This window comes from Platalea leucorodia, assembly GCF_965183815.1.
Source record: "Platalea leucorodia genome assembly, chromosome: 1".
In the NCBI taxonomy this organism is placed as follows: Eukaryota; Metazoa; Chordata; class Aves; order Pelecaniformes; family Threskiornithidae; genus Platalea; species Platalea leucorodia.
In genome coordinates, this window is record NC_138823.1 from 134,839,794 (window position 1) to 134,862,924 (window position 23,131).

At 36.6% G+C, this 23,131-nt stretch overlaps 1 protein-coding gene across 1 annotated transcript in view; it reads right to left on the reverse strand.

Annotated features, from left to right (window-relative positions):
- HDAC9 (histone deacetylase 9) overlaps positions 1-23,131 on the reverse strand; it is a gene marked incomplete at its 3' end in the record, with an annotated part of 290,855 nt that overhangs the window by 79,635 nt on the left and 188,089 nt on the right. The window contains exon 20 of the mRNA XM_082329553.1: positions 101-163. Coding sequence (XP_082185679.1) covers positions 101-163 — 63 coding nt within the window. The remainder of the gene's footprint in view (positions 1-100; positions 164-23,131) is intronic.

Here is a 23,131-nt window from a genome sequence, read left to right on the forward strand (position 1 = left end):
TTGTCATTTTAAATTCCTTATTTAAAATCGCCAACAGAGCTTGTAAACTGTGCAAAGGACTAGTTCAAAAGCAGCACTTTTCATGCTGTCTTTGCATTACCAACAGTCCCAAAAACTCTGCAAAGATCCTTTTGCTGTGAGTTCTTCGATTCCAGTTGCCAACCTATATTTAAAAACAAGGAATTTTACACCAGCTGAGAAATTTGGCACACTATTCCCATCTACTCTTCGTTAAAATTACTCTTCCAACATAAAATTGCCAAACCTGTCATAGGGATTGTGCAATTACAGTGAATAGGAGGAAGTTTTTATCATTGCTAATACATGGGAGGTGATCCAATAGATTTTTAAGTTGTGACCCCTTCAAGAAAGGTTAGAAGACTCTTGGCACCTATGCAAAAAGAATTTGTCAGCCTTTCAGCATGAACAGCTAAGGAAAAAATTACTTATTAAAATCTGTAATCTTTGTATTGTTTTCCTGTAAGATAGTTCAGTCTTTGGAAGAAAAAACAGAACCCTAAGTTAGTATAATGTTAAGGAAAACTACAGAAGGGCTGTATAGATAAGTTGATTTTGATTTTGCAGTCCTAATTTCAACACTTTCTGACTTTTGTGAATTCATAACATTAATCAAATAATATCTAAAATCTGATTTTTTGCTTCTCACTCACTGGGCAATTCATGTCTTTTTTTATCCAGCTCTGCACACTTGACAGACATTGCTAATCAAGCAGTTTGCAATGAATTTTCTTATCTAGTGCCAAATAAAAGATTTGTAAATATTATTTACACGGTATAGCTTTAAAAAGACATTGCAGTAGCACAAATATGATTTTAAATTTCATGTCATAGCCTTTAAATAGCTAACAAATTATTTTATTTTATTTTATACTTTGAATTCTAGTAAAAATCTGAGCTTTTAATTGTAAATCTTGAAATTTAATTCCAATCTCAAACAGCAATTGGTGCTATGACCCTGGGAATCCTGGCAACCTGCCAATCCAAGTGGAAACCCACAGTCAGGAAGGAAATATTTATCTTTGAAGAGACTTGACTGTGGAACGAGAACGGGTAAAATCTTGCTTGCTATGACACAAAGCAAGCCAGCTTTCCCACCACCTCATTGCACTGCTTTCTTCACCAAAAAAGCAATGACAAAGATGAGGAGTATCAAAGAGCAAAGAGTACTTAAAAATAAGCTGATCCTGCCAAGGCTGATATTTTCATCTTCCCTCTGGCTCTACTCCATTCTTTTTAAATTCCATTGAATCACCAAAGGAGAACGCTGGCCTGATCATGGGAAAAAAAAAAATAAATAAATAAATAAAAATCAGTGACTAAACCAACAAATGAGAAGTACTCTAGCTTGTAATCTAAGAAGAACTCTTTTTAACAGGATTGCTAACTATTGGTGAATACAGCTCAAGAATAGCTTAAAGAAGCTGCTGAAGTTCTAGAATACTAAATATTTCTATAATTTATGCAGATACTGTACAGATAAAAAGCATTTCAAATCGAAAAAGGCATATGTTGTTTCAACAGCTACAGGGTACACATGCATCTTCCAATTTGGCTCTATTTCTAATTGCAAGTGAAGCCAAATTCTGATACACAGTTCCTTCAGACTTGTGCTCTTTTTAACAATTCCTACATTCTTCTTCCATAAATTAAAAAATTCAATTAGAATTTTTTTAATTCACAATCCCATACAAATGTAAATAGTGACTTATTATTAGGATTGCGATTATAGTGATTTATTAAAGGAATGAAGATTATTATTAGACCAGGCTAATGTGAGAAAAAATAGTGTCCTAGGACATACGTAAAAAAACATGGGTTTTATTTATCTTGTTATCCATGCATTCAATTTTAGGCTCTGTACAGCTTTAGAAGGAAGTATGTATTAGCAAAGAATAGACCTCAAGGGGTTTGAAGTTTTGTTCATATAAACATGTAAATGTTTTGATGTTTATTTCAATCTTATCTATGCAAGGTCACCAATACTATCAGAATATCCTGTTATAGAATCTCTGTTTCTAATTCCAGGATGAAATGATTCACAAAGTTTTGCCTTAACATTTTTAAAATCCTGCTAAAGATTTGTTTTATTCTGAAGTTGGACTGAGGGTATAAGTTTCTTTTTTTTTATTTTATCCAGACTTGTTCCACAACGTCTTGTGTAAATCATTATAGTCTTGTCTCTCTCACTTCATTGGCTTTTTGGCTTCCATCTGTTTTCTCTCATCTTTTCCCCTACTCTGTCTCATCTACATTCTCTTTCTACTCTGTTTTCTCTCATCTGCTTGCTCATTACTATTAGTCCAGCCCTCTGTTTTTCCCTTTACTTCCCAATTATCTCACAGAGGTGGAGAATGCATGAGACCTGAGAGCTCCATTCTGAGACATGCTGACCATTTTAAATTCTTTTTTGACCTGCAAACTTTAACTTCTTTTTTTTTATTTTTTAAGACAGTCCTGGATGTCTTCACTGACCTAAACATGTTATTTTTTTGAATGTCATCTAAGGTACATTCTGTTCTTATTCCTGGAAGCATTAATTTCTACAGGACCCATTTGTGCTTTTCATAAAAAAGTATAATTCCCTAGTGTCCTACCTGCACACAGGTTAGCACAATATCATGGTATGTACTTTACTAATTTCTGAAAGGAAGCTGTAAATAATTTATTGTTGCATGTTACAGTATCTGTTGAAGAACATTCAGGAATGTGTTCATTTTAATGTTAGTACAATAAATTTAATAACTATGCCGTGATACAAGCACAAATTCGAGTATCTCAAATTAAAAAAAAAAACAACAGACAGACAGGCATTTAAAACCTTTTAGGATCAGGACCCAAATGTATACATTATTCTGTCACTGAAAATGGCCTAACATGGCAGCCTTAATGCTCTACTACTACCTTCGTGACACCATGGATGTCACAACTCTCTGGTCTAAAGCCATAATCTAGCCATTGATGATTAGGGGTAATCATTAATCCTTAAAGTTAATTCAGTCAGAAACTTCCAGCTTGAAACTATTTTTTTTCTTTCTTAATAAAGAACAACTCTTCATAAATGTTCAAAACTGTGCAGTAAAGTACTGACCTTCCAGAAGCGTGCATATTGCCTCACTCCCGGGGCCTTCACTAGTTTCTCGCATTTGTGCACTTTACCTTGTGATCTCTCCAGTGAGGTCCCTTGTGACAGAAGTCCAGAGATGCAATGCCAAAGGGACTTAGACAAGGTCATCACCTCAGCATCAGGTCCATCATTTCAAGGGTGCATCGGTGCATAATGCACAGAATTACCTACGCATTTCCATGTCTCAGGCTTGGGGATGCTGGCTGGACACTTGACTGAACTACCAGCTTCAGTGAAGTCCAGCTGTGCTATGTGTCCCATTTCCTTGGGACAGCTCCCATTTACAGTAAAAGGCACCTCCTCCAAGTAAACACCCCTGAAGTAGGAAAGCCCTATTTATCTTCTGGTACTTACCACCTCTGCCCTTGTGCCAGCAGAGATCCGTATCAGTCAAATCTTTCATTCCTCAAACCATGCCCTTTTCCTAATGCTGTCCAAGGGAATACTTTCAAGCAGTCCCCCAAGGAGGGACAAATAATAAGGTTCTTGCTCTTCCCAGTGTCAGTAGAGGAGGAAAATGACTATAAATAAGTGCCCTGCTGTGGGGGAAACTTCTAGAAACTCCAGAGACTTCTACAACTTTCCAGAGGTTACAAATGAGGTTTAGAGAGGTAGCTTGCATGTTGCCTTAATTACAGAGTCCCTACCTCTTTTCTGTGATTGTGAAAACTTTGAAAGGTTTGAAACAGAGACTGGAGAAAGGATCATCCCTCTGTTGACAGCACTGTTCTCCACTGCATGGCAAAAAGGCAAGTGACAGAAGAAGTTGGCGGATTCGGATTTTATCAAATAAAAGTAGCAGTGTTATTCTATGTCATTCCACTCTCCATGCCATATCATACTCTTTTTTAAAGACTACGAAAATTTTTGAAGTTGGGGTGCTAATGTGGAGCCCTGTCAGAGTAAGGGTTGCTACTGAAAGAGGTAACCAGTCCTTCACGCTTTTGGAGAGGCTCTATTCTGAAAGCTGGCATCTGTGCCACAGCCAAAGCAGTATTTATCTTTCAATGAAATGCTGGAGTCATGAACCTGAGTGATTTGGAGCTGCTCTATTTATAAGCAGATATTCAAGACAGCATTTTTGGAAGGCAGCCACTGGAGTGTACTGTGTTACAGAATAAATCACACTGAAAAGATGCTCCCTGTCAAGTTGGAGATACTTTTAGAAAAGATCAATTACAGAAACCATCACATTTATGTGACTATTTCTACCTTTGTTAGTGACACAAGCTTATTTCATACACACTGTAAGATCCCAGATGAGTTCCCCTAAAATTTCACACAGATCACAATACCACAGGCTCTTAAATCTAGTGGAGAGGTCTCATTTTTCATAGTACAATGAAGTACAATTAAGGCATGATCTTCCTCTGACAGGTCTTAAATGATCTCCGTCTCAGCTCCTTAGGGAATGTGTTGAAATTTAGCCATTTAAAAGATCTCTAGCCAATGTTTCAACTGCTCTGAACTCTCATAAATATTATCAGTTCTAAATTTCTGGAAAGGGTCACTGTTGAGAGGTAGTCCCTTCAGGAGTATACAATACAACCTGACTAAAGCACAACCTCATCCCAGGTTATTGTTCTCATGTATTTTGGTCTAAGTGCAGCCAACAATATTGGCTACAGAAGGTCCAGTACAAGGATATAACAAAAGTGCACAACCGAAGTGGCAAACCTCCCACTTACTTCATCAATAAACTGAAGTGTGTACCTTGCCTAGGGATATGACTACACTGCACACTGCAGCAATATGCAAAGATGTCTGTGCTAGCTTTAAAATGAGTCAGCGTGGATATTGAAAAACTTTTGCCAGAGGGACTTGGTTTTGTATAGGCTATTTCATATTGCTAAGAAAAGGTAATTTACCTCAGCGCAGTATATTAGCCCCTTTAAAGGTTCTTCCAGCCTGAAAGATTAGCTTGGAGACAGACATAAACTACTAGTGGGTGTGTTTACATTTTGACATTGTGCAGTAAAGACAAAACCAATTAGCATGGGTGGTTCATGAGAATTACTTCTTCAGGAATTTCACAGGTAGCTTAAAGCTGGATTGAACATATCTACACTTTTTTTGCAGGTATAGAAGTATAGGCATATGCTGAGACACTGGCTTAGAACAATATCCCTAACAATATATGGGTGAAATCATGGTTAACTGAATTTTCCCAGAAGTACATAAATAACCATTACCTAGAATAAAGAGGAATTTAACGAGGAATGGCATCCAAATCCAGACGCAGACACCTAACCGTATACTGTAGGAGTCTATAGCTGAGGGTCTAAACTCTCATTATATTTCATGGAGACAGAGGATTCAGTTCAGTTACCTATGTGAAGATAGCCAGCGGCTTTTGGGATGCAGTGGGACCCATCCTGGCAACCTGCTGATTCTCCAAAAAGGCACAATCTCCCAGAGATCCTGTGCTATAGCTGTCAGCCACAGCAGTAAACCTCGACTCCTCCAGTGCATCTCATGCGGCACTGGACTTGTATGTTTTTGAGAACTGAATCAAGGTCCTAGTTGGTACAGGCAGTGAAGTCTAAAAAGTTATTCAAACAATGAATGTATATCCCTGTTTAAGGGTGAGTCACACAGCTCTCAATTCGGCTGACTCTGGCACCCAGAGCTCCACAATGGGAACTGGGGCACCTTGCTTACATGCAGACACCTACATTGCAGGGACATAGCTGGATTTCTGAATTTGACCCTGAATTTGCCTCTGTTTATATGCTAGTTTTTAACCATAACCTAGTGTGAAATAAGAAGCCAAAAATCACAACTTCTTCAATATTATTGAGTAAATCAAGCTAAAAGCTCCAGTACAGAAACCATTCTAGGAAGCCTTCCATTAACTCTATTGTCCATCCAATCTTAAGGTACTGGGGCAGAGAAGGTCTCCTCGATAGATGGTAGATGAACTCAAGCTTTTTTCTCCAAATATAAAGTAATCTCTCTTCACGTTCAAAGCATAAAGGACATAAGGAAGTGAATCACATCTGTATAATCAAATTTTTCAACTAAGATCTGAAAACGTATGGCTGCTTTCCACATTTTCCTTTAGGGTACTAATACAAATTGTTTCTACACAGCAGGCTGAACCTTCTGTTCCCTCTCAATAGCTTGCACATTGCTGCTTTTTCAATGCAAAAATAATACAGTTATAACAATAACTATCTGGATTTTACTAAGAATAACAGTATTCATAAGCAGTATAGGACTTAGCACTTTGTTAATTCCACAATCCTTACACAACCTAATATGCCACAAATAGTATGGAACTGCAGTTACACAATAGCTTCCATTAAATAAAAAAGTACTTGTTTTTTAACTTAAAATGTGTGAATTATTAGTCCATTTTTTAAGACATCTAAGATAGGATTGACTGTAAATTCAAAGTAATGCTTCATGTTACAGTTAGAATAGAATTTCACTAAACGTGCTAAAAATGTTTTAAGCACAATAATAAATAGAATACAACGGGAAGTCTTTTAAATTTTTAAAGAAGCACAGAATTTGTGTGTATTTTCCTGTGTTTTATTACAGCACTATCAATCAATGTAGTTATTTTGGAATACTGTACATATGAATTAAATTAAGGAAACAGAGCTATTAGGAGAAAATATGCAACTAAAAGCACTCCCTGTTTTTTCTTAATCCTAAATCTGACCTTGTTAACAAGCAGGTGCAAGACTTCACACTACAACCAAGAACAATAAAGAAGCATGCTATCCTTATTTTTTCTCTAATTGTTCTTTTCTCCAAATCATAGTAGCTGCCATTTGTTTTATATGTTATCCACCATTATTTCCTTTTATTCTTTTCAAGTTTATTGTAGTCACGGAAACAAAAGTACAATCCTTTGATCTCCCACATCACACAAAAGTAATCTATAAGAATATAGCATATGCCACGATATGAGAAATGTATCCCAGTTGAATTCCTCAGTCAAAAGAATTACGTACCTATGGCATCCTCTGTGAAAGTTCTCTGCAGTGAATTATTCCCACTGTTGTTGCTGAGTACAGCAATGAAAAGTCACAGCCAAAAAGCCACATGTCTATACCTTAGGTAGGTAATGTCCTTATTAACTCTTTCGCTATTCTTTACCAGGGTAAAGGATGCCTGAAAACAATCTATATAAACAGGTAAAGTATCCAGCATCCAATTAAATATTCTTTATGGCATTTATCTTCCAGTTACCCTCTTGTTATCAAAGAGTGTAAAAAACCATGTAATGAACAACAGAATGTAGTGCTGCCAAAGCATATGTAGTGGTCACTGCATCTAAAAGTGACTTACTGAACCCAGGTGGTTCAATTTACCTCTTCTTTACACATTCTAAAATGATACAAAGGAAGAATAATGAAAAGCAGAATCAAAATCTACCTTCAAATTTTAACAGGAGAGCAGATGGATTTTCTACTGAGAATTTTAACAGGAGAGCAGACGGATACATAGAAAGATGACATCTAATGGTCATTTTTTTAGATCTGTCATTTTAACGATGCAGGAATTTCACAGAATTCGTCAAAGTAATGAAGCCCAACATCTATTCTTGGCTCAGCCCATGATTTGCTGTGTGGTCTCTATAGTGTTTTGAAAATACACAACACCATTGCACCAGATAAAGGCTACTTTACGGATATTTTTGTTAGACTTCTTTTTATTAAATTGCAGATTTACAAGCAGTTGTAAGTAAGGTGGAAATTACGAAACTGTGTAACCCTCAGCTCCCCACATAAAAAAAGACCCTTTTTAGTAATAAGCATTGTACTACCTTAAAAGCATTGTTAGAAGCCTTGGAAATAAGTGGTTTAAGCATCCAGGGAATTTTTTCCTACAATAAAATGCTTCCTCAGTCACTATCCCCTGCTTGACTTACACCACCCACCTAAGCTTAACTTTATAAAGTTTGTAGACAGATGTGCAAAGGTCAAAATAAATCACCAGTAGATTTTATAATCCTATTCCTTCTATTGAAGAGATCACCAGGCATATGTGCAAGGTATGAATTAAATCACTAATAGATTATATAATCTCACTTCTCCTAGTCAATAAATCCTTTCCAATATACTATTATATTATTGTATCATCATATATGCTCCTCTAAATCACATTACCCTCTAGAAAATGTGAATGTAGCTGAAAGCATAGTTAGACAAGGATTGTGATTTACAACATTGATAGCCCAAACTTACCTCTTAGGAAGCACGGTATCAGAAAGGAAGTTTGTGTCTTGTTATTTAGTTATAAAAAATGACAGCAAACAAAATCTTCTGTTTAATAAAGAGCAGAACATCTGCCCATCTGGAAATATTGCTTATAGGAACACTCACACTCTCACGCTATGACACCTACACTGCTATTTTCTCACAAAACAACCTTTTGTATTAAAGGGAAATCATTGTTTTCTGATAATTGTAATGAATTATTATGATTTCAAAAGATATTTTCTCAGCTCAGAGAGAGATTCATTAGTTAATAAAATACACATCAAGATATAACCAGCTCCCTGTGATGCTGGCTATGAGTTTAACAGGTTAAAATTTCACAAAATGTTGATAAAAATATTAAAACCTGCTGCTTCTCTTTAAAGCGTATAACCAATTTGCCATTCTACTAACATAAAACATGTTAAAATGACAGGCCATATGAAAGGGAAGAAAAACAAGAAGCCTTCAGGCTTCTTAAGTAGGAGTCCTTTGTGTTAAAAAATCTTCAGCTATACATACATAAAATTTGCATTATAGCATATGTATTATTTATAAAATAACATAAGGTGGAACTATCTCGAATTACAGAAGCCTTCTTTGTGAAACAGTGTTGCCTTAAGGAAAGGACTGAATACTCTGCAGAATGTATCTTTGTGACATTTCTAATTTTTATGAAGGAATCCAAGACATTTTCAAGCTTTTAAGAAAAACTTTTCAAGCTTTTAAGAAAATATTAGCTCCATGAAAAAAACACCACAAAGGAAATAAAAAACAAAATAAAATGCTCACAGAGTAGACAGCAAAGGAGCTGATTTTTCAGTCCTTTCTAATTTTCCTCCTGAGCTCATGGAAAAAATGTTTGTGTATCTTGATCCGAACTTCACAGTTTTGGTCCCACTAGAAAGTAATATTCATCAATATTTCTTTTATTATGTGCTAGTGTTGGTAATATGGGATCTGGCCCAAATTGGCCAATATTATACACTTTCATTAGTCTCAGGAGGCCCAATCCTGCAAACATAAATGCACATGTGTAACTTTACTCAGGCTAGTAGCCTGATTGACTTAATAATGAGTTAACATGTAAATATATTCAGCTACACATCTAAGCATTTGCAGGATCTGTCCCAGGTTTCCCGACAACACTCTTCCCAGGGACCTCGGTGGCCCCAGACACTGGATCCTGAAGCCTGAGAGACGTCTTTCCTGCTATAGAGTGTCTAGATCTGAAAACCTGTTCATGCACACAAGTTCAGCTTCTTTTTTTTCCAGCAGCACCACCAGCTGGAGCAGCTGAAGAGATTAGGACCAAACTCTGACAGTAATTATCCTGAAGAGAATAACTCACAACTAACATTGCTAAAATACCTCAACTGTTGCTTGCCCTTACAGTATTTCACAGGAGCCTTTCTGGTTTTGGAGACCACGTTACAAGTTACCCTGAAGATATCAGGCTGGCTGTAAGGAGTTGGTTCTGTAGGGTGTCAGGTCTGCAAACACACCATAGGGGTTTCCTCACTTATTCCCACTTCAAAGAAGCATTAAGAACAATTTCTCTTTATTACAGATTTTAACTAGATTTCTTTCCCCTGTGATGATTAATTAGGCGTTTGTTACAATTTGCCTTCTTTCCACCTCTAAGAATAAATGTCCCCTTCTGCTAATCACACACAAACAAAATGTTTTGAAAAGTAATCACTTGCTAAAAAAAATGGAAATTGGGCTTCTGTGTTGTGAGGAATGTACACACATAGCACAGTGAAATTTAACACGGGTAAATGATCTGACTACCTCAAAGTGAAGTTTCTGCCTTCCTACAGTGGCCTTTCACCCTGCCCTTTCCTCCAATCTGAGGAGAGCTGATGTTGATGGAACATATAATGGCTCCTTTCCTGTGTAGTAAAGTCAGCAATAAAGCTCAGTAATTAAGGTGACCGGGGAGGCCCAGCCCAGCAGGCTAGTGGTGTGGCGAACACTTTCAGAACTTCAAACAATATCAAAGTCACTGAAAAACGGGTCTAGTTCAGGACTGGTTTGAATTAAGCCTCACTTCCACACGCACTTTTCAAATCCAAGCTCAAACAAGAAAGCCAAGGCCTTCTGGATTTCATTAGAGCCAATTATCTTATCTGTTTCATCTCAGGCCTGACCCTAAGGCTGGCAAACAGCTATTCAGTGCGTTTGTGTGGTTGTTTGAGAAAGCCTCCAGCCAGCCAATGGCCTGAGGAACTGCTAATTAAAACACAGTTGCCCCCTGCCTCTAGTGATTAAATATTTTCAAGCTTTTGTAAATAATTTTTCCATTCTTTGCCCCAAGCCTCAGAGGTCCAATACATGCAGTAATTTATTTAGTTTGTCAAAGAATACTGCTGGAAATAAAACTATAATAGAAACCTAGGAAACTCTTATATCTTGCTTACCTTCTGCAAGTGACATTCTACAAGCTTGCAAAACATGTATACTGTTTCTTATATAATTAAGCCTTAATAACCTTATTGTGTTTGAAGTGATACAGTGTACAACAGGCCCGACATTCTGTTGATAATCATCATGTTTCCTCAGATGTCAACAAGATATGTATGCTCATGGGCTTAATGAGATCATAGACACTGCGGAAGTGATACTGAGCAATATCTGTGCTCCTGAGACAGGTGGACAGAGGGTGGATCACACTTCCAAAGCCTGTTTGGGGAAAGAGTCAATCCTACGAGTAACATACCCATATGTCTCAGTTGACAAAGAAGAGTTCCAGAGTACAGGTCTATGTCACCATGTCCCAAATAAATTCTGGTCATTCAAATTTGCATAAGAAACAAAGAACTCCATGTCTTTCATCTGGGCTAGAGGACTCAATACCTCCATCTCCCTCTTTCAAGCCCTGGGAAGACACCCCTTTTTGTATCAGATCAGAAGACCTGATTCTAGCCTGGTTCTAGCCTTGGTCCCAGTCAGTGCACCAGCTCATGTGACCCCATGTCTCACATGCAGTCACTGTCACCAGTATTGGGGGTGCATACCTCTCATGCAACATGATGGGGAGAGAAACAACTTATGACATCTCCCAAATTAACCTTTTAACTCCTTATATCTTACTGTTATCCTTAATAATAACAAACAAATTTATATTAGCAAAATGCATTGGAGGTACTGTCATGAACGAAAACCCCATTGCATAAGACACTGCAAAGAAGGAATAAAAAGATGGCTCCTGTCTACGGGGACTTGGGGAACTACAGGGAGAAGTACAAGCTAGAAAATTAGAAGTAATCTTAGCAGTATAGGAATTTAACTACTGTCCAGTTTTGTGGGAGGCAATGTAGCAAAATAGAAATGTAATAAAAGATTTCAAGGAGGCTAATGAAGTAGTTTTGTAACTGCTTATGAGAATACCCTACAAGTATGAACATTATCACCATAAAAAGCAGAAAACCTGTACCTAGTATCATGATCTGGAAAAAGAAATTCATAGGACCATTCTGAGAATGACATTGCAATAATAAACAAAACGGCAGAAGCTTAGCAATCACTTTAGCTGGTTGGAAGGGTATTTCACATTCTGTATTTCACAGACATGCTACATAAAGAATTTGCAAAATTTAGACATTGCTGGGTTGTGACTTCCAACAGAGAAGGTCAAAGGTAACACAAGAACTTGTCTGACTGACAGACAGAAAGATGGTTTTGCCTGTTGAGAATGGCAGTAGGAATGGCTTGGGGGTAAATTTTGGTAAGGTTGAGCTTGAACTAAAGGCAGATCTCCTCAATTAGCGTCTCATAAGGTTACTATAAATTTTCATGATGCACAGAGGAAGCATACTTAGAACAGAGAAGTAACTGGCTGACAAACAATAATTGATTTTGCATTGTGAATGAACTGTCCTCTAGACAGATACAAAGAAGTAAGAGAAGGGACCAAGACCAAAAGCAAAATGCCATGGAATCACTGAAGAAAGGTCAAAGAGGAAAATGCTGATTCTTCCAAAAGACAAGTTAAAGGAGCTACTTGAAATGTTGGGTGGAGGCCAGGGACTACCAAGCATGGAAGACAGGGAAGGATGAATTTTCAAGACAAAGATCATCAGGGTCAATAAAAGTGGATGACATAATGGCTGAGGAAAATAAGGGTGAAATATAGACTCTAAGCTTTGGGCTAGGAGGGGTTTATGCTAAGAATGGTTCCAGAGGAAAGGAAGGCTGAAATGCTATTTTGGAGAAGGTCTAGAACTGAACCAGAGGACAGACAGCAATCTGTACACTCAATGGTCTTGGGGACAGAGAGGGAGAAAGGAAAGAGGATGATAAAGAGAGAGCTTAACAGCACTTTTTCTTTTCAATGAAACGTGATTGTATCACAAGAGACAAGAGCCTCTTGTGAGGGGAATGAGAGGTTAAATAGATGAATAAGGGAAGAGAAAACTTGTGTCCCAGGTAGATCAGAAGATGAAAAAGAATGAGGCCCTTGTGCCAAGCAAAAGAGTTTGAGAAGAAGAAGAGATAAGGAGCAACTTTGTGATCAGAGGCATAGGATAGGGCTGTGGGAGGAAAAGAGGAGTTAGGGCTGCTGTGAAGAATCTGGTGACTGGTCAAATTATGACTCCAAGAGAGAAATGTGAAAGCAAAGGCAGGGGGAGAAGTATTTTCAATATTGGAAAATTATTTCTACTGTTTGGTACTATTAGAAAAGTATTTCCAATACTTTCAAGTTCTTAAATTTGCTTTGCAAGACCACAAAAGACAACAAAAATTTCTGGGATTGCTCAGTGATTTTTTACATAGGGACCAATGACTGAACTTGACACAGAGCAAGTCAAAATTAACTCAAGAATGCTCATGCACTGCATGTTTTCACTTTGACTAATACTTCTTAGCAGTGGCCCATCTGATGGTACAGAGCAAGAACGAAATCACTGCACTCTTGATCAGTTGGAAATCACAGGGTCTTTAAGTTGCTACAAACTCTGCATTTCTTTTGCTGGCTTTGCTTGCAGTTTCTAACAAGAATTATATTGAAAAAGATAGGCAACCTTTTGAAAGACTTTTTCTTTGCAGAACAAAATAAGGTAAATGAGCAGATAATAAATTGTCATTTTCAGATCCAAGGGGAATCAGTTTCTATAGAGGGTTCATTACATAGGCAGTGAAACAGATATTAGTAAAGCATGAGGAGTGAGAAGTCCCTGCAACACAGGAATTGAAGGACTTACAGAGGTTTAGCAACAACACTTTCTTAATCTGTAAACATCCTGATTGGAGGAGTAGGAGGGTTGGATTGGATAGGGAGGTAATTAGCCCCCACTCTCTCATCAGCCTAATAATGCAGGATTAGAACTGTAACTTTTTTCAAGAAATGGACTCTTTTACCAAAACATAATCTTTTTGTAGATGGGCATCACTTTGATATTTTTCAGAGGGAGACTTCTTTTAAGAGTGAGGGGAAAAAAACACATTCCAAATCATCTGACAGCAAAGACATCAACTTCAGATGTGATGAGGTCAGGTTCAAGTCCCTGATTTGTAAGAATGGGGCACACAAAATTGTTTTCAATCATTCAGGGATGGGACTTTTCACATAAGTTTTTTTTTTGCTTCCTAGAGTGATGTCCTCACCACGAGGCTAGAGATGAACATTGTCACGAAAGGGTTTGAAACACACACTTAGTTGTTTTCTTGGAAACTTTCAAATAGTTTTGGTTTTGTTCCAGTGTAGAAGAAAATCACATGTCAAAACCACGGACAGTTGCTACTTACTGGAACTGCTGTCTTTAGTCATCTCTACTTAGTAATGCACACCCTACACAGGAGGGAGAAAGCAGCAGAGACCAGTCAATTTACTGACAGGGAGAAAAGAACCAAATAAGTTGCATCTTCCCTTCAGCTGTCCACCTTATATCATCTGTTATGCATGTACACTCCTATGCATGACATAGGAGAAATGCATCCCAGACATAGCTATTTTCAACCTGGTTTATACTGTGCTGTAATTTGTTTGGTTTTATTTTTCATGAATTTTTTATAAATTAATAATTTTGGTAACTTTATTTTAACACCTGATATAAATATGACTAGAACACTTGTGGTAGTTAAACATATGAATCAGCTAATGAAATACTTTGAAAGTTTACTTTGTTTCAAGGCATAACAACTCACGAAAGTGCTTGTATATAATCATAAAGATTTGATTGCTTAATTAGGTTAAATGTAGTCACAGCATCTAAGATCAGATCCTGCCACATTTACTTGGTGAAGAGCCTCTGCTTTCACAAGCTCTTTTAACAATGACTTTTGCAAGAAGCTACTATTTCGTATGAGTAACAACACTACATCTTGGCCGTGAATTATGCTGGTGCGCAGAACTGAGACCTGCATTAGCTAATGACGCAAATGATCGATTTACTTCTAAATCTTGACCCTAGTATATGTGGTCACAAGACAAAGACCCCACTTTCGATGAAAAAAAAAATACAAATATGCCAAACTTGGTAAGACAGAGCGTTTTGTTTTTGCTGCCTGTAAGAAAAAATTAATGCCTAGGAGTTTGAAGTCTGATGGATTCCCTCACACTGGGTAACAACTTATTCTTCAAGAAGCTGCATTGATTTAATGGTATTACTGGTGGCCCAAGCAGTACTGCTCATACCACATAATCATGAGTCATAGACCTCCCTGAACTTTTCATTAGATATCTATTTTTGAGACATTTATGTTTTCATAGTTTCAAACATCTCTCCACAAGACTAAAAGCTGACTTTAAAAAGTAATAAAATACTCAGAGTTGGGGCTCCAACAACATCCAGTAACAAGAAACCTCGTAAGATCTTGCAGCACCGAGCACAGTGCTATTCAGCATAATTCAGGATTTCAAAATCTGACTCTTGCCAGATTTTTCTATTTTTCTTCAGAATTACTGGAGCTTTATTTGCTAGAATATATTTTCTATGAAAAAGACTTGTTCCTTTCATTCAATTACTTTATGGGCAAAGTGTAGAACAGGTACACAAAATCATTAGGATTAAAAAATATCTCCAAGGAGTTACCAGTGCAAAAGCATGAGAACATCTAGGCATGCCCTGGAGGTACCCACACAAACTTACACTGAGACACAGGTGCGTGAGCACACACAGAACCTCACAATACTTCTTTGCAATCCTGCTTATGTTTGAAAGGAGCAAAATAAAACCTCCCATTTCTTTTTCTTCTTTAAGTATTAAAAGAAGAATAGTGGAGGTCTCATTAGCTAAGCTGGCTAAAGAAAGCATGAATAAGAACTGTGTAGCTGAAAGGCCTCTGTTTCTGCTGTTCTTGAAACAACACTTCTGTCTGATTCTGGATAATGGGCTTTTAATAAAAATATCCACCAAAGGAAAACAATTAAACAATACATAAAGCACCAGGGTGCAATCTAGTGGTTCTGTTACAGTCTGGAGCTGTTCCAGCCGAGAACATGTGGATATTTTTTACAGGCTACAGTGTAGTTCTCAAAAGTTATTATAAAGCAACAAAATTTAAATTGGGGCTGGACATCTACACAATCGCTCAGTGTTGCTGTAGGACTTTTAATTCAGACCTGAAATTTATCTCCATCTAAATGCCACAGATATTTTGCCTCTTAGGATAAAAATATCTTCTCTACTCTTGCTGCTCTTTAATTTCTTCCAGGATGTTTCTGGTGATATTTCTCACCTTTCCATCAAAGCATTTGACGATATGGCAATTCTTTATCCATACACCTCTATTCTTTCATCTTTCTGGCTTGACAAAAATTGGAAAACGGTTATATTGGAAAAGAGCTCAGGTACTTTTCAGTACTTTGAAACTACAGACCATGTATGGCTTGGGGTTTTAATCAAATAGTTTTTAACCTGAACCACATAAACCTGACACATGCCATATTTTATTATCCTTTCTCCTCCACCCCCTACTCTGCCATGTCAATAAAAGAAACTGTGCATCTGTAGAAAAGTAAGCCGACACTAATTAATTTCTGTAATGAAAGGTTTCATTTCTGTAGTTCCAGTGAATGAAAGGAGTGTCATATACAGTTTTAAAAATCCTGGTCCAGTAAAGGTGAAAATTTAGGGTAGCTTGGTGAGAAGAAGTTAGATTTTCCAAATAAAAATAAACAAGTAGGAAGAACAAGAGGTCACAGGTTATAAACAGTGTTGCCAGTTTTAGTTTTATGGTGAACTTTGAAGTATAACAAAATGTTGAAAAGCTGTTTATACCAGTGCTTGAAATGCTTTTAACTCTGCTTCTCCATTTCCTAAGGACTCTGTCCTTATCCCCACGATACTAATCATCTGAATGCTCAGAACATTTGTCAAGAAACAAGAAAAAAGCAGGAAAATTTACCATTATTACAAAAAAAAACCCCACCACACTGAAAAAAAAAAATTTAAAAGCCACAAATCCTCAGGACTACTGAATATTTACATATGAAACTTCTACTCTAAGCAGATTTAAAAAAAAAATATTATTCCAAGCAAACTTCTACCTTCTTCAAACTTCTTCAAAAGGAACTGGTCAGGCACTCTTAAGTCATCTTTTTATAGTTATTTGGTGTACCTTTCTTTGAATTCTCCTATTTTCTGCCATTTTCTGCCGTTTCTATGGCAGAAGGGAAGAGACATCTCTGGTTGAAATGCTCATCTTTTAAAGACACTTGGAAGAAGTGGACAAAATCAGAAATGAAAAACTGATTGAAACTGTAACTTATGACTCTGCAGAATGCTATGGGTGACTGAAAGCAAACTATATACCTCCATACAGAAATCATCATATAGATTTGTTAGAGCTTCCATGACAGTGTTCTGTTCAGCTGTATTTTTCTTCATAAAAGCAGTACTATGCCCATGACAATGCAGAAGGATTGTGGATAATTAGCACTCTCAACAATGCCCATCTACATTTGGGTAAATCATTATCTGCCTCTCATACATATGACTCAGAGATTCTGCCTTCCTCCTTATGCAGTGAAATGCTGAACACATTGCTGTTAGCAAATAAACAAGAGAGAGAACAATAGCTGGAATAATCTTTACCAGTTATTGTAAAGCAAAATATTGAGAAATAAATTATTTATTTCTGTTAGAAAAGATAAACATGGCATTTTGCTAGTCTGAGGCTATTGCCAATGGAGTTCAGTGATAACACAATAGATTAAAGTTATGAAGATGTTAGTTCTGTCTATTCTTTTATTGACTCATGAGGCTGAGCAGCTAATGTGGCTTTTTTATTTCCTCTCCCACACTTTTGTCTTTTTATCTCTTCCAATTTGAGTCAGAAACTGAGTCTTACTACATTTTTTAGACCCAGTCTAGCATAATATAGCCTCAGCAGCAGCCTCTGAACATTACAGTCATAAAAAATAATACCATTAAGTTATGGGTATTTAGAATTACTGTTTAGAAGAACTTTTTTCTCAAAAGCTATTTTTGGTGGAATTTATTAAACCTTATCACAATATACCATTGTTCTATGACTCACTGTAAATACGTACAGCTAGGAAAAATGTTGATTTTTGTCTCCTACATTCTTTTGCTACGTTTATCAGAAACCAAGGTTTCTAATCGGTCAGAGAGTTACACAATATTGCAGAACAGTGATGTCAAAGAAAGACATAATAATATCCAAAATAATAGAAATTGATGGTTCGCCCTCATGTGGTGTATTTAGCTCATTTCTAGAAAATAGCAGAGCTTCAGAGATGAGCAATTAAAATGATTCGGCAACTGGATAAATTTCTAAATGAAGAGAGGTTGAAAAGACCAGAAATATTGTATTTTGAGAGAAGAAAAATAGGAAAGCAATGTCACAGATAATGCAAACGTATTTAATATAATAAATATGGATAGGCAAGAATGTGCACTTCATCTACACACGTAGTACATGAACAAATGGATGTTTAATGAAAGTGGAAGACTAGTGATTTGAGCTAAAACAAAGAATTTTTGTTTTTCAGACACACATACTTAAGACCATGAAACTCAATACCAACAGGATACACAAAACTTATTAAAGTTTTTATCTCCAATAGTGAACAAAAAGTTATAAAAGTAAAATTTACAGGGAAATTAAATTAATATATACAAATATATACTATCTATGTGTACTTACATGAAAACGCATGAGGAATACATAGCAATATTTTCTCTGAGTGTTCTTTTTAGGGTTTTATATGAAATTGTAACTTAAAAGTAAAAAAAAATTCATAGTCAGTACCTATGCTGAAACTGAGTTAACAAGGAGAATATATTTGAAAAACAACAGGAATATATTTACAAAGTTTTTCATTTGAAATGTCAAAATTAAATGTCATCAAATCAGGAAATGAAAAAAATAAGACCAAAAAAAAGGGTTGGTATACACCAATGCAATCTCTCAAATAACCTTAACTATGCCACAAGACCATAATGAATATTTCTTAATATTTTTGATCAGGGATTAGAATACAGAGAGTTTTAAACATATTTGTTTTCTCCCCAAACAAGCACTGGGAACTGTAAGACAGAGTGAAGATTTTCTGCACACCTTCGTTTTCTTTCATTTTTACACTTTAATATATGTGGTTTCAAGTATGATTTTAATTTTGAATTCCCTTTGTTTAAAATTATTATTTTGGGGTAATTATAAATTTTGTGCTGTATTTTAAATTAAATCGTGGATATAGTTCATCCTTAACTCTGCCTCAATGTCACCTATGTCTTCTGAATTTGCTCGCCTTCTTAAATTAAAATCATACATGTGACTGCTAAAAATTGAACTCAAAGATAATATTATCATGAGCTATTTCTAATCATTCCAAGAAACACACACACGTTTCACTTTATGTAAGCTTTTATGGCCAGGTTCATTGATATGCTGTGGCTGTTTTATGCTACTCTGGAGTAGAGCAAAGCAGCCAGAGCATAGTGGCTGGTTAAGCTAAATTTACAGCTCCTTTGTTTAATAAAAGCAGTGCAAAGCGGTTGGAAGGCACACCCCAGTTTCCTTCTGTCTCTTGCTTCTCCCTCACTCTTCTGAACACTCATTTTTTTTCCACTGCCTCCTGTGTCTTCTGTATTCTGCTTTATGGAAACACCTCTCTCCTGTCCTCTGAAAACTCCAAGTACATACAGGTACTTGTGTGCATGTAGAACACAGACCTGAGTCTCTGTCTGCTGCCTCCTTTACTGAGCACATCTGGTATAATGTGGAGCTTATGAAAATAATTATTTAAACATTAGTAGTTGACTATCACTCTTATTTTTTCTATAACTGTTGGCAGAAGAGAGTGGATTACATCCTTGTAAACTCAAGTGTAGAATCATCCTCTTAGAAAATAGCCACCATCTTTTATTGCTTTCAGAGAGATTAAAGCAAATTTAACCTGAATAGGTGGAAGTAAATGATGAAACAAAACTCTTCAGAGGCAAAGATACATCAGGCCTTGAAGACAATGGAAAAGAGCTGTGCTTTTTTGTTATTGGAGGGGAAAAGAAGAGATGCCTGCCCTTTAGAAAAAGGACATTCTTTCAAGGATTTTTGTAGCTAGATCAGTTACTGAACTATGACAAACATCCATCAAACAAAACTTTTCTGGCAAAATTAAAAGGTATAGTGATTTGATTACTGCGCTGCTTGTTCATTCTATGGAAACTTCTCTCTCATACATTTTCTACTACCTCCTTGCAGTTACAAGGAGCAACCATATGTTCTTAGGACAAATGGAAAAGAAATGGAAGGGAAAACATATACTTTTATACATGAAAAGGCAGTCTTCATCTTCAAAATGGCTACAGCCATTTAAATTTGACTTTGCACTAGAAAAAGTTAGTTTAAAAAAAACAACAAAGACTTTTCATGTAGCTGAAATCAAAATGGCAAACACAAACCAGCACCATAATTTTTCCTGTTTCCCACTAGAGTCCCACTGGAGCCACTCACTCACCATGCCTTTGAAGTGACTATTTTGTGCTATGCCTCTAACTCATCTTCAACTTTTCTGCATTTTTACATATGAAAGTTGCTTTTTCCTGAAGAAATAGAAATATTTTCTCAGGCAGTTTGGAGGAAGGGTGAGGTGGAATCTCATTCAGTCCCACAAGATTTACTTAAAATAGATTTATCTAGTGATTTATGCAGTGGAAAATAACTAATATTCAGCTAGCTGCATGTATATATATGGGGGGGGGGGGTAAATGCTTGTACTGTTCTACAAATAGATTCTGGTCTAAGAACAATATACATGATATCAAATACATCATCATATACAATACCTGATTATGGGCAAAACTCTAGAGGCAGAAAAAAGCCTTGGTCTCTGTTTCTGTGGGCATTATCATTCAGAAGGATTTCAGCTGTGAAATTTGACAGTCAATCAAGCAGTAACAAGCTACCTAGTGTCATGCTTGCTGACACTTCAAATATGTACTTGATGCAATTCTGGGAAGAAAGTAGGTGTCTGCTGGTGAGAAAGTGAAGGTTATGTGTACCCCCTAGGGACCTTTAAATGATTTTAATGCAAATTTCTCAGTTCCTAAGAACTTAAAGGATTAGGCTCTCGAGACAGCCAGAAAGCAGGAAGCCTCAGTGTCTCTCCAAACAGGCTCCACCCATTTGCAAACTTATTCACACCTTGGTTATTTTGGAGAGAACCTTCAACAACACCCCCTCCTGCCTTCACTAGGGACTGAGTACTGCATAACCTCTCTGTCTACTGTAGAGTAGGTATAAAGAGAAAATCTCTCCGTTTTGTCCCTTATTTTTCTGCTAAAATTGAGGACGTCCAAGATTTTCCCCACCCCTTAGTTAAGATCTTCTCTGTAACTCTGTCTCTAAAATCAATTTATTTGAAAAAAGTATCATCAAACCCATTTTCCTATCTACAAAACTCACTGTTTATTTTCTTAAAAACTCACCTGTTGCAGGTCAAAACTCCAAAACAACAACTGACTTGCTGGGAATTTTTAGCAACTTTTCTATTGATTTTCTCCAAGACTGTACCTTCCTTTCTATTTATGGCTAAAGGACTGAACTGTGGATCTCTCTTTCTTGACTACTGTCTCACAATTCTGTCCTGGCCAAACTGAGAACACAGGCTGCATCACGTGTGACATTTTGGATAATAGCAGGGATAGATTCTGGTCCACTGATTAGGTGTCTCTTTACCAGGAGTTGTAAATTTACCTACTATTCAGACCAGATACATAGAAAATAGCTACTGTTCTATCCTATGTAATTTACATATTTTTGTATTTGCCCTTCTAATGTTCCATGCAGTTTTCTTCATTGATCCCCACTCTGAACTGTCATACCAATCATACCAAATCCATATCAATAAGCACTACAGAGGGCACAAAGACTATGCCCAGGCAAAAAGGGGCTTAGGCTATGGAGAAACATTTCCAGTCGTTCCTACTCTTTTGGAGAAAAGGAAAACAGCACTACCTATTGTAATCCGTCAACAGCATTATATTTCTTTAAAAAAACCCAACCTATTAACTATTTAACACAATGTATAACCTTCACATTAATTACAACATTAATTGCAAGGTTAAATGGATACATTTAAAAAAACAGCATTAAATTTTACACCGTCAGCAATATTTTAAAGGGAGATCCTAAACTTTACTTTGAATTTATCTGCATTAAAAATATATGTAATTGAGCACTTCTTTTAGTGGCATGTCTGTGAATGATTAGTCAGTGTGTAGTAGCTTACACTAATTTTATTTTCCTGAGTAGTGCTGCTTTGCTCAGGCACAGAGATTGAAATTCCCTCTAACTCTGCAGCAGAGCAATAGGTACAGCAGGAATATTAGCTCCTCCAAGCTATTTACTAGTGTACCTTAAACTAGAACTGCAAAGTACATATTTGAAAAGGTGTTATTAAACATAGGTATTTGTTGTCAGGATAGCAGGAGTACCAATTATGGTTGCAGTCTCAGTTACGCGAGTCTTCTGTTCAATAAGCTGGGACCACCATTCTCCGCAGCCCTTAGATGACCGTACTACCTATATCGTTATTGGGACAGGCTGGATCCAAACCAAGAATTTTGGGGTGATCATACCAGATATATTAATATCAGACACTAACAGCAGTGATTTGAACCATCCAGTCCCTAACTTCTGTAAAATCTCACCAAAGAATATGACAGACCTTGGAAAGAGCTTGAGGCAATACTGAGGTGTAGAAAATTTGGAGCCTGCCACTGACTATTTGTTTAGACTCTTTTTAAATACAGGCAGATGTTGTAAATAATATTAAAACCTTTTCCACAATAATAATAATGTGATATTGTGAATGTGTAGGGCCATTTCTGTGTCTAGGCTTAGACTCTGAATTCAGGTGTGTTATTTATCAGATCCTCTGCATATTATTTCATGGACTCCACAGGAGTGCTTCAGAAAAAAAAAAAATCAGTTTTATACTTTTTGTGATGTATAAGGTAAATGCACTACTTCAAACTAAAATTCTTGAAAGTGATTGGAGATATAGACGTTAGTTGTCTCATTGCCTTTCTTGCATATCAGTTTTCACTAAATGAAACCTCTTCAAACACACAGCATTTGTCCAGCCTTGAGAGGTGAGTGCCCACAAAACCTTCCACTGGACTGCTTTACAATGAAAGGAAATGGTGCATGTAAGACAGGACTACTGAAAGTCTAAACGAGTGTGTTTTAAACTGTTTTTTCATCTCCTCTGGTCCATGAAAAATAAGACTAAAGTTTATGATGCATCACCTATGAAAGAATAAAATTTCATTTAGAATGAACTATTGAAGTCAAAGAG